The sequence below is a fragment of the Macrotis lagotis genome, chromosome 5, assembly GCF_037893015.1.
Source record: "Macrotis lagotis isolate mMagLag1 chromosome 5, bilby.v1.9.chrom.fasta, whole genome shotgun sequence".
Lineage (NCBI taxonomy): Eukaryota > Metazoa > Chordata > Mammalia > Peramelemorphia > Peramelidae > Macrotis > Macrotis lagotis.
In genome coordinates, this window is record NC_133662.1 from 164,522,903 (window position 1) to 164,535,269 (window position 12,367).

A 12,367-nucleotide genomic window follows, 5' to 3' on the forward strand; every position below is an offset into this window, starting at 1 on the left:
GATTCTTTTCCTTGGTGGAGAAATCCAATATAAAGTAAATGAAGAGTAATTCTTGTTTCTTTCTATTTCTTTATTAACTTCCTATCTACCCCTACAATCAATCTTTTCTTTTCTTTGTGTAAAACTCTAGTATGCTAACAAATTAAACTGATGTCAGGGCCTTTTTTTTTTCTTTTTCCTCATGACAACTCCTTTAAAAGGTAGTATGATAAAGAGTTAAGCTAATTCTCAATAATTCAAGGATTGGGTAGAAATGTTTACAATTCACAATAAGGTATAATAACTTCTTTGGAAGTCATCCTTGGAAACTCAGTATTCTGCAAGATTAAATCTAACTGGTACCCAACTGGTATCTCATCAGTAACTTCTGCCCCTCTAATTGGACCCTTTGTCCATCAACCATGCAGCAATTGACTTGTGTACAAGAGGAACTTAATTCATATTAGCTGAATTGACTTGAATTTTGTGAGGTCTGGTCTTTCATGTATGAAGTTACCAGTCAATCAAAGAGTTTATTAAATGATTATTATTTTATTTATTAAGCCTGGCACTGCTAAGCCCTGGTGTTATAACGAAAGGCAAAAAGAACCGGTCTTTGCCCTCCAGGAGCTCAGAAGCACCTCATTCTATCAAACACTGTTTATACAGAGCAGGAAAGGAAAGGGTGTGCTAATCATTTCTCTAAACCTGGTGACTTAGCTAATGGTTAAAACCTCTCTACAAATTGAGAATGGGAGTGGCATCATAGACACTCTTCAGGTCTGACTGGTAGGGTTTCGCTGAGGGAGGGGAAGGGGTTGGTGGGTGATGAAGGGGCATTAACAGCACAATCTGGGAAAAATCAGGGCGGGTAAACCTCAAACCAGAAATCTTGTCGGAGTAGTCCTTCACCATTTGTACGTCCTGGTCAGTGCCTTCCCCGGAGCTGCTGAGGCTCAGAGGAATCAGCAGGCGCTCGCTCCGGGCCGATCCCCCCCTTGAAACTGGATTCGGGAGGAGCTGGAGGGCGATCGTGGGCTGCTGGGGGGGGGGGGGGCTGTGGCGGGGAGAATTGAATTTGTTTCTTTGTAGGGTGAAGGAAAATCAAGAGGCTCCACGGGATGCCTTAGACTAGAACAAATCCTGGTTAAATCCATTCACCTTCCCAGGGATAAGCCCCGTTGTATACACCTCTAGCAGAGGAACACACAGACACACGCACACACAGACACACGAGCACACAGACACACGTAAGTCTTGCAGTTACACATACGTGTCCTGCATTTACACACACTGCGCTTACACACACACATATCCGTGTGTCCTGCACTTACACACACATCCGTGAGACCTGCACTTACATACACAGACACACGTGAGTCCTGCACTTGCACGCACATACGTGTCTTGCACTTACACACATACGTATCTTGCACACACACATCCGTGAATCCTGCACTTGCACACACATCCGTGAGATCTGCACTTACACAGACACATACACACACATCCGTGTGTCCTGCACTTGCACACACACCCGTGAGACCTGCACTTACACACATACACACACACCCCCGTGTGTCCTGTACTTGCACACACACACACACACACACACACACACACACACACGAACCCCGCACTTACGCAGGCGCGCCCCCCTCCAGGCTCAAAGCTCCACGGGTGCATCCCCAGGCCCTTGGCCACCCTGGCCGGACTGGCCTCTGGAGCGCGCTCCCTCCTCATCCCCGGGGCTAGGGCTGAGGGCCGCCGGCTGGAGAGGGTCCTGGGCTGCTGCTTTAAGGGCCTGGTCCCCGCCCCCTCTCGCACCCTCCCTCTCTCCCTCCTCCTCCTCCTCCTCCTCCTCCTCCTCGGCTCTAACTTCCCCGACAGCCGGCAGGGCGTGCGCCCGGAGAGCTCCGCAGAGCAGGTGCCGGAGGCAGAGCTCCGCCCGAGGCGGCCGCGGGGAGCCTCGAGGAGCACCCCGCGAGGAGCCGCTGCCCGGCTCCCCCCGTCCCCGCCCCCCTCCCCGGGGTCCGAGCCAAGCCGGAGCCGCTCCCCGTCTCCCGGGGCTCCAAGCTCCCCGTCTCCCGGGGCCGCTCGCTCTCCGCAGCCGGGGCGCCGCGGGCCGGGGCCATGTCGGTGGCGACGGGCAGCAGCGAGCCGGCCGGCGGCGCCGGGGCCGGGGGCAGCCGGGTGTTCTTCCAGAGCCCGCGGGCTGGCGCGGGCGGAGGCTCGGGCTCGGGCTCGGGCTCGGGCTCGGGCTCCGGCTCCGGCTCCGGCTCCTCCCGGGAAGATGCTGCTCCGCCGGTGGCGCCGGCCGTGGCCGGGCAGGTCCAGCAGCAGCAGCGGCGCCACCAGCAGGGCAAAGTGACCGTGAAATACGATCGGAAGGAGCTGCGCAAAAGGCTGGTGCTGGAGGAGTGGATCGTGGAGCAGCTGGGCCAGCTGTACGGCTGCGAGGTACCCTCTCTGCCCCGGGGCGGGGGGCGGGCGAGGAGCGGGGAGCCCCCCGCCAGGAAGGTGCCCGGGACCCTCCGTGGCTCCCCAAGAGCTGGAGAGGCTTTTTAGGGGAGTAGCTGACTCTCGCTGCCCTCCCCCCCCAGAGCAGGTCAGGGGGAAGAACCAACAACCTGAGTCCGGAGTCACTCCTACCTGTGGGACCTCAGGCGAGGCGCAGAGCCGCCCCAGCCTCAGGTTCCTGGCCTTAGCGAGCAAAGGAGCGGGGCTGAGATCCGAGAGCCATTTGTGGTGACTCTAAAGAGAACGGGCCTCTCGCCTTCCCCCAGTGTGACTGCTCTCGGGGGGCAGAGCTCGCTCGAGACCGCCTAAACCCGCCGTGCGGAAAGAGTACGGGAAAGGGCACGGTCTCAGTCCTGTTGTTAGATGAAGGGGCACCTCCCTCGGTCTCTTCTGGAGCTGCAGCATGCAACCCAGAAGCTCTACGGAGCCTGTGGCTTAGGAAGCAGAAATCAGGCAAATGACAGTTGAAGATGGAGTAGTTTAACGAGAGAGAGAGAGAGAGAGAGAGAGAGAGAGAGAGAGAGAGAGAGAGAGAGAGAGAGAGAGAGAGAGAGAGAGAGAGAGACCTGTCTAAAAATTGTTCTCCGGAATTCTCCCCTTTCCAGTTCATCTTCTTGCCTGTCCCTATGTAGTTCACCTTCCTTTAGTTCAGTACTGAAATGGAACACAGTCATTGGCTTTGGTGGGGGAAGCGGGGGAAGCACATTATTTTTCCCTTTGAAAAGGAAGAAAGATTTTAAACTATGGGAAACCTCTAAAGATTTAAAGGTAGAAGAATCATACTTTTGCCTAAGACTGGGATCTTAGCCTTTGCCTCTCCTCACCCTTCCTTTTTTTTCGTATTTTGCTTTTTAACAGATAAAGAATTGATTTGGGGGGAAGAAAACAAAAATAAAAAACCACAACTCTACCAGGTTGATTGATATGGGGGAAGGAGATTTTTGGAGAGAAAAATCCATTCAGCAAGAGACTGAAATAAATCTGTGAAAAATATGACCTTCTTAAAATGCTCTAATCTCTCCCAGGGGCCATTCTTTTTAAGAGGTGCTTTAAATAATAATTTTAAATGGGAAAATCTACTTCTCTGAAGTGAATGAGATTTGGAAGGTGTGGTAGTGTGAAGGTGATTAATAACTGAGAACATGTCCTTTAAGCTGGCTAGATTTCTGCCTTAAATATGTCATCTATCTTGTACAGAGGTTCTAAGTGTGAGCAGTTATAATGTCTTCACTTTAAAAACCCTGCAAAAAGGGATTATCCCTATACTGTCACATGTTGTGGATTTTTATAGGTGTCTGCCTTCCTATTTCTCATTATACACAGAGCCAAGTCTTCTTATGAGCTAATGATGAGTGATTATGATGTAATAATTCTGACTTGTGATGAACAAGCTTGTTAATTTTCATTTATGCAATCAATTGGAGAAGGGAAATGGCAAAAAAAGAGGAAATGCTGGTGGTATTTCATTCACAATTATCAACACTCTTTAAAGAAGAAAGAAAAGTAAATGACTGAGATTGCACTGTTTATTCCTGTCAAGTGCTTATGGTGTCTTGCCTTCATTGAATCCAATTCAATTAGACATTGGTCTTTATGCCACATTTTGGTTTTGGAGAATAGTTGAGGTAATAGGAAAACAGTTGTTGGAACTTACAAATGCTTTTAGTATTGCTCATTTTACTGGAGGCTAATGATATGTAGTTTGGGAAAATAGGAGCTGTTCCAACTCCTCAGCAGGTTGGCAGATAATGTATTAATACAATTTCTCAAAATAATTGGGAAAACAAGACCTTGATTTTTATTACATTGAACACGAAGTACACACGATTATTTTAAGAGTAGAAATGACCTTGAGTATTTTCACTGATATTTCTCTTTTGATTGTAGACTATTGATCTGTGAAACAAGCAAGGGAGGGTGGAAGAAGTAACATTAAAGTGATAATTTTTTCCAACATACAACAAAAGCCACTAGTATTTTAGAGTTCTGTGTACAGATTTGTCTGTATGGCAGAGAAACAAACCAAGTATCTCTCTCCAGGATGTTTGTTACATCGCTTTAGCTGGAATGAATATAGACATTAGAGAGTATTGTTTGTTAATTTGCAAACAGTTAATTAACATGGGAACTCTATAAATTTGTTAGAAAGAAACTAATATGTTACTTCTGAAAAGGCAGTTGAATAAATGAGAAAAGTGTTGACTTCTTTAATGGATTTCTCAGATTGTGTTTAGTTGTGACTGAGCTCTTACTTTGGATACTTCTATTTGGGAGACTCTTTTCCTAGGTAGCTATAATCAATCAGTCCTTGTATGAGAGAAACTATAAAGTGATACACTTGTTTATGTTTCTGATGATCAGAATTTAAAAACTTAAAATATAAAAAAATGGCTGTTCATTCTTTTAAGTATGGTAGACTGAGAACTAGATTAGTTAAGGACACTACTCATGAGCCTAGCTCTGCCACTAATTAGTTGATGTTGTGGACAGAACACTGAATTTCTCTGTGTCTCATAGGATCCTAGGATCTAGTGCTGGAATGGACCTCTGAGGAGGCTGTCTAGGAGTTGTTGTGGTCAGTTGTTTCAGTGGTGTGATCCCAGTTGGAGTTTTCTTGGCAAAGATACTGGAGTAATTTGGCATTTCCTTTTCTAGTTCATTTTACCTATGGGAGACTGAGGCAAACAGGGTCAAGTGACTTGCCCAGGGTCACACACCTGGTATCTTAGAATGGATACAAACTTAGAAAGATGAATTTTCCTGACTCTAGGACCAGTACTCCCTGTATCTAGCTGTCCCTATCTATTAGTAGAATTTATTATGTTACAGATGAGGAAAATGAGGCCCATAGACTTAGCAACTTGCACAAGGTCACATAGACCTTGTAGAAGTGCAGGTTCTCTGACTTCAGAGCCAGTGTTCTTTCAGTGTACCACACTGCCTTACTTGGTTTCCACATTTGTAAAATAAGGGGATTAGATTAGATATCTCTGGACTTCTTTAGCTCATGCATTACCTGATACATTTAAAAATAAAGATGATTACAGCTATTTAGGGTAGCTAGGTGGCACCATAATGCACAGTGTGGTGGTTCTGGAGTCAGGAAGATCTGAGGTCAAATTTGACCTCAGTAACTGTGTGATCTTGGGCAAGTCACTTCACCCTGTATGCCTCATATTTCCCACCTGTAAAATGAGCTCGAGAAGGAAATGGCAAATCACATCAATATCTTTGCAAAGAAAACCCCAGATGGGATCCTGAAGAGTTTGAAAGGATTGAAAACAATTCAACAACAACAAAGTAGATATTCACAAGTAATACAATAATTTAGATAAAAAGCTAGTTTACAGAAAGTAAATAGCCAAGTTTGGAATGGGGTAGCAGGCTAAAAGGTCCAGCTTATCTATTGAATTGGAGATAAATTATGGTGAAACTAATTATAGGAAAAGTTTGCAGTGGACATGGGCCTTTTGAAAGTCACCATGACTTGTTCTTAGCTTTCAGAAAAGGAAAAACAAGTATCCTTAAGATAAAGCATAGGAGATTTCATTTCTCTCTTAATATATTTCCTATGCTAAATTATAAAGGAGTCTATCCTAGAATATCATCTTGGCTGCACTCTTAATTGTAGAAGTCTAGAAATGTTTTTTGAGTATAGTTGGTCAACCTCTTTTGAAGCATTTTACACTGTAAATTTTGTGTGTGTGTGTGTGTGTGTGTGTGTGTGTGTGATGTGTATGTGATGTGTAGGGAGGTGGATAACTATCTCCCTTTTAGTATATAAGCTGCTTGAGTTTGAGTAGAGATAGCTTCTTTGTACTTTGTACTTTGTTTGTACTTCTATTCCCAGCTCCCAGCAAAGTGCCTGGCCTCTAATAAATACTTAGCAAATTTTTTGGATTGACTTATTATTTGATTATTTACTATTTATGTTTCTACAGAGGGAAACTTCTGTTAAAATTCCTTTAAATTTGCATCAGTAAGTCTTAATAATATACTTGGGTGGCAGCTAGGTGGCGCAGTGGATTCCGGCCCTGGAATCAGGAGGACCTGAGTTCAAATGTGACCTCAGACACTTAGTAATTGCTTAGCTGCTTGACCTTGGGCAGGTCACTTAACCCCATTGCCTTAAATAAACAAAAGTAATTAAAAAACTAAAAAATATACTTTGAGTTATATATTTAAAGATGTCTGTTTTGAATATATATTTATATCTTTCTAACCTTGATTTAAAGAGCACTTAGGATTTTACTTTATATCCCGTTTTACAAGGGTTACATAATGGTACCAGTGACTTCTGGGTGAGGTCATATATGCTTGCCATTCTCATCTAGTATCAAACTAACATCTCTCTTTGCTACCACAGTGAAAGTTTTTATAATCTTATCAGAGAGTTATTTTGAATTTAAAAGTTTTTAATAGCTTGGAATTATCAAAATGCAACAAAAACCTATTCATAAATAGAATTTTGTGAATTTTTCAAAACATATTCTAGTTCTATCTGGATCCCTTGGTTTTCCTCCTTTCTTCCTTCTTCCTATCTTTTGACCATTTTTTCACACATTAACATTGTTTCCACAAGAGGGAAAAATCTATCTTCTGGCATTTACTATATGCTTCCAACCTATTCCAATCTTCCAACCCTTCTCAACATGCTGAATTTTTTTTTAGGTTTTTGCAAGACAAACGGGGTTAAGTGGCTTGCCCAAGGCCACACAGCTAAGTAATTATTAAGTGTCTGAGACCGGAGTTGAACCCAGGTACTCCTGACTCCCGGGCCAGTGCTTTATCCATTACGCCACCTAGCCGCCCCCATGCTGAATTTTTAAAAAAAATAATCTCTATTGATGATCTTTTGTTTTTTACATTGTCTAAATTTTCCCCAAATTCCTTATAACAACGGGATTCATCTAAGAGCCAGGTCGTATAACAGAATTTTTCAATATACTGATTTTATAGAACTTTGAAGATGAATTCAGTCACCAGCAATGGCTGCTGTTATTATTATAGCTATATCTGGGAGATATTGTCCATTTGGTTGCAGAACATACAATAAAGTAATTGTTGCAATAAGTTCTGCAAATTACCAGAATTTTTTGGTTTCTCAAGTGCATAAAAGTTATGTATATACTATACTGTAGTCTATTAAGTATGCAATAGTATTATGCCTAAAAAAGAACATACCATAATTAAAAAAATATTTCATTGCTTAAAAATATTAACCATCATCTGAACCATCAGTGAGTTATAATTCTTTGCTTGTGAAGGGTCTTGCTTCAATGATGACAGTTGCTGCTGAAGGTTAGGGTGGCTTTGCAATTTTTAAAAATAAGACAGCAATGAGGTTTCCTGCATTGATGGGCTCTTTCTTTTTCTTGAATATTTGGAGGCTACTGATGAGTTATTAATTAGTCTAATTTTAATATTATTGTGTGTCCAAAGAGAGTCAGGGAATGGCAGTCATTGGAACAGTCAAAACACACACAACATTTATCAATTCAGTTTGCCATAGTATAGGTACAGTTTATCATGCCCCCAAACAATCATAATAACTTCAAAGATTACAGATTAGAGATCACCATAACAAATATAATAATAATAATAATGGAAAAAGTGTGAAATATTGTGTGAATTACCAAAATGTGTCTCAGAGACATGATATGAGAGCAAGTTATTGGAAAAAATGGCGCCAATAGATTTGCTTGATACAGAATTACCACAAACCTTCAATTTTTGAAAAAAAAAGTGACTGCAGAGTAAAGTAAAGCACAATAAAAGGAAGAATGCCTGCTTTTGCAGCAGCCATTTTCACTACATGTTGAAATCCAGGAGTGATGATTCTGATGAATGTTATCATTTTTGCATTCTTATACTTGGATGGGGACCTCCTTCTTTCGGTACTAAATTGAAGCTCAGGTGTCATAATTGGTTTTCTTCCCACAACTATTTGGATGTAGAAAACTTATTTAAAGGAGTAACTTGGTACTTATTAATCTGGTTGGATGATCTATGCCCTTAATTCTTATTTATTGTTAACATAGGGAATTGAGAGTTTATTTTTAAAGAATAATAATTATTCCTTCCATAAATGCAGTCTGTGAAATTTTAGGGGATATAATAAAGTACTTTAAAAGTTATCTAGATATAACAATTAGTTTTTACTTTAAAGAGCAAAACAAAACCATATCAAAAGTACTTTTAGTATAGTACAGGAGACTCATATTTAATCAAATCATTATGACTGATTGCATTTCAGACTTTTTTTCTAAAACTCAGACAATAGTCTTCTCCACAGTTTTGAAATAACATGTTAATAGTGTCATTGTCTTATGGCTTCTCTTCACATTTAAGTCCCTTGACAATTGAGCTGGGTTGGGGAAAAAATAAGTTGGTGACTATTATTAAGTGGAGAAGACTTGTTAAAAAATCTATATCTGCCCTGCATCTTCAGACTTTTCTAACCATTTCCATGATCTTTATTCCTATGGAAATAACTAAATCCATTGAGCTTCTCCTTATCAGTAACATGCAATGCTTGTAGTCACAGCAGTAGAACTGACTTCTGTGTGAATAGTTAGGCCTGGAGTGGGTAAGATATAGATAACTATGCATCATTGCTTAATTTCATTTTTTCTATGAACAAACATTTCTAAAAAGCATAGTCTAAAAACATTAGGACTTCTAAATTTCCAAAAGAAAATTTTTTAATATATGTACTCTATTTCAATTATCACTTATTGAAATGTATTATTGGTAAAATAATTGGTAATGTATCCTACTGTTGCAGACTTTGATGAAATTTTTACAACTTGTGCCTCTCAATTATTTTTCTCTAGTTAATGTATTATAGATTCCTTCAGGGAAGGAACTGGGTTAATAATAATTATTTATCCTTTATAACCTACCTTTGAATACAGGAATAAATATTCAATGAATTGAATTAAGTTGAGGGGTGAAATGCTACGGTTCATTGGTGCGGAGTGAAGATCTGGTCACTGATTAGGCTATAGGTGTTCTTTGAAAGGTATATGTATGTATACATCTGTGTTTTAGTAAAATTTAGGTTGAAAGATTACTTGGGCATATGGTATGATATTTGATTTTCATTTGACTAGTGGCCTCCTTCAATGATTTTTTCAAAGTGCTCAGAATGAATCACAGTAGATGGGAACTAAAATGGTCAATGTTCAGAAAGTTTAAAAGAAGATATGAACATTTTGGTTTGGGTGCATCTATCTCTTTTTACCATCACACAAAGAGCAATAGATCATCTAGACATTAGTTTGTAGAGGAAACAGTAAAAGACTAGGTAGAGAATTGTCTGTAGAGTCAGAAAACCTGAGTTCATTGGATAAATCCTGGCTGTGCTATCCTGAACAAGAAATTTAACCTCTTGGTGCCCAAGGCAATAATCTAAGACTATGCATTGCAACATTTCCCCCTCTACATTGATAGAATGTAGAATGTCTGTCCTCTTAATGAATTCCTTAATGAAAACACAGATCTGGACCAAACACCTCAGTGGTTTATTTAGTATGTATAGACGTACTCAGAAAAGATTGAGAATAAATGAATCATTGTTTTTGAAGGTTATCTTAATAGAAGTCAAGGATAGGCAGAAGTCTGTGGAATATATTGTTTCTCTCAAGTAAAGGATCATCTTACTATAGCTTAGAGAATAAATATTTATTCTTTAATTGAAATGACCATTTGACTTGGGAATAATCACAACTAAGGTGACTATAATGGTTCTTAATCTGGAGCCTATAAATTTTAAGAAAACATTTTAACAACTATTTCATTATAATGTGTTTCCCCTATAGTTCTATGCATTTAAAAATATTTCTCTGATAAGGAGTCCATATAGTCAAAAGGGTCCATGATACAAAAAAAGGTTAAGAACTTCTAGATTAGGATGAAATTCTGTGGCCACAAGTCAAAGAGAGTTGGTAGCTAAATGCTGCTCATTGGTTGTAGGATGTCCTGCTCTGAAGCCTAATCTTGTCTTCCTTTTTTTCCCTCAGTTTCTTATATCCCTCTTCTATTGTCATCATTTTCTACTATTGCATCTGTTACTTCTCCACTTTGCATCTGCTTCCCTCTCTTGTTTCAAATCCATGAATAAACTCATCACTTCTAATCTCACCACCTTGTTGCTAATTTAAGTGTCGACCAATATACTTCTCTCAGCCTTCTCTCCCCTGTGATTGGAGGATTGGAGGGCAGAGTTCCAAAATCTTCCTAGTGCTTTTCTCTTTATAGAGGGCAGAAACTAGACTCTCAGCTTACTCCGTTTTGTACTGTTGCTCTACTTTTTATCAACTCCACAGAGCAAGATGCACTGGGCATCCCCTGATCTCCTCATCTACCCACTTTCCTTTCTCTTTTGTGTGATGTTTCCCTTTATAGATTATAAGCTCCTTGAAGGCCTTTTTATTAATTGTGTTTGGAATGGTGTCTGGAACTTTAATCGAATTTCTATTGTCCTGTCAGTATACTCCATTCCAGATGAGCTTGTGGGTTTATTGGCATCACTGTTCCCTTATACTGGTTAATAAACTAGATCCATGCCTTCTCCTGTCCAAGCTGGTTTTTATCTCTTTGTTTACTCACTCAGTTTTCCCTCTTAGACAATAGCCTGTCTCCTAAAAGCCTTCACTGGATAGGTTGAATAAGTTTTAAATTTATTTATTTATTTTTAGGAAGTTTTAAATTTAAATGCCACTCCACATAATCAGTCCATATGGTGGGTATACTCTGCACAAGAATTTGATTTGCTTTTCATTGTCTTGGCTGAACTAGATTTAAGTTCCTTAAGGGCAAAGAAAATGCTTCTTTCAGTTTAATGCCTTCTTCCTTTAGACACTCAGGATTAATGAAATGGACAAATTATAATTAAATTTGATGAAATAGAATGTAAGATTTCTAATTGAGTTCTGATAAAAGTCACAAACAACTTTTGTTTTGGTTTTTGCAAGGCAAAAAAGTCATATAGCTAGATAATTATTTAGTGTTTGAGGCTGTGTTTGAACTCATGTCCTCCTGATTCCAGGGTCAGTGCTCTGTCCACTGTATGACCTCCTCGTCTGAGGATATGAAGTGCTTTGCAACTGCTCTGAGCTTGGGATTACATTTTTGTTAATTTTTTTTTAGGTTTAAAGATCTTTGGAATTCTTTAACCATGCAAGGATTGTTCTTACCAGATTTCCTCATGTTTAAGATATATCCTTTTCTGAAAAATTTGGGGTCTAAAAACTGGGAGTGTGTTATATAGTATTTGTAGAGTTTTTTACTTTTTCATTCTTGTTGTCTTTGCCCTCATTGTTTCGCAACCGTTACCTGGTAATTTAGGTTACATTTTGCCACATTCTGCCCAGAAATGGCTCAGAAAAGATTTTCATACAGTGCTGAATTCAAGTTCAAAGTGATTCAGTTTGCAAAAGTGAATGGACATCATGCTGCTGAATTTCAGTTTGGTCCTCCTCCAATTGAGAAAATAATCTGAGACCGGCTCTGGAAAGAAGAAACCCTACTGAAAACACCCCAGCAGAAGAAGGCCATGAGAGGCAAGGCAGGAAAAATGGCCTGATTTTAGAGAGGGAATTGAAGAGATGGATTGAAGAGCAAAGGGCAACTGGAATTCTTGTATCTACAAAGATGTTTCAGCATGAGTCCAGAAGTATTGCTGATGAAAGAGAAGTGACTGATTTCAAAGGAGAACACAATTGGTGCTTCAAATTCAAAAATTTGAATGGACTGAGGATGTGTCCCTGTACCAGATTTGCCCAGGGAATGCTTGTGGTCAACCCCAGACCAGAGCACAGGCAGGAGAGCAGTCAGAGCCTCTCCTACGACAGTGATTCTTCAT

General features: G+C 40.5%; 1 protein-coding gene across 1 annotated transcript in view; it reads left to right on the forward strand.

Annotated features, from left to right (window-relative positions):
• The first annotated feature begins 1,877 nt into the window (after positions 1–1,877).
• The window catches only part of PPP1R14C (protein phosphatase 1 regulatory inhibitor subunit 14C), a 105,809-nt gene continuing 95,319 nt past the window's right edge, over positions 1,878–12,367 (forward strand). The window contains exon 1 of the mRNA XM_074187812.1: positions 1,878–2,439. Coding sequence (XP_074043913.1) covers positions 2,113–2,439 — 327 coding nt within the window. The 5' untranslated portion in view covers positions 1,878–2,112. The remainder of the gene's footprint in view (positions 2,440–12,367) is intronic.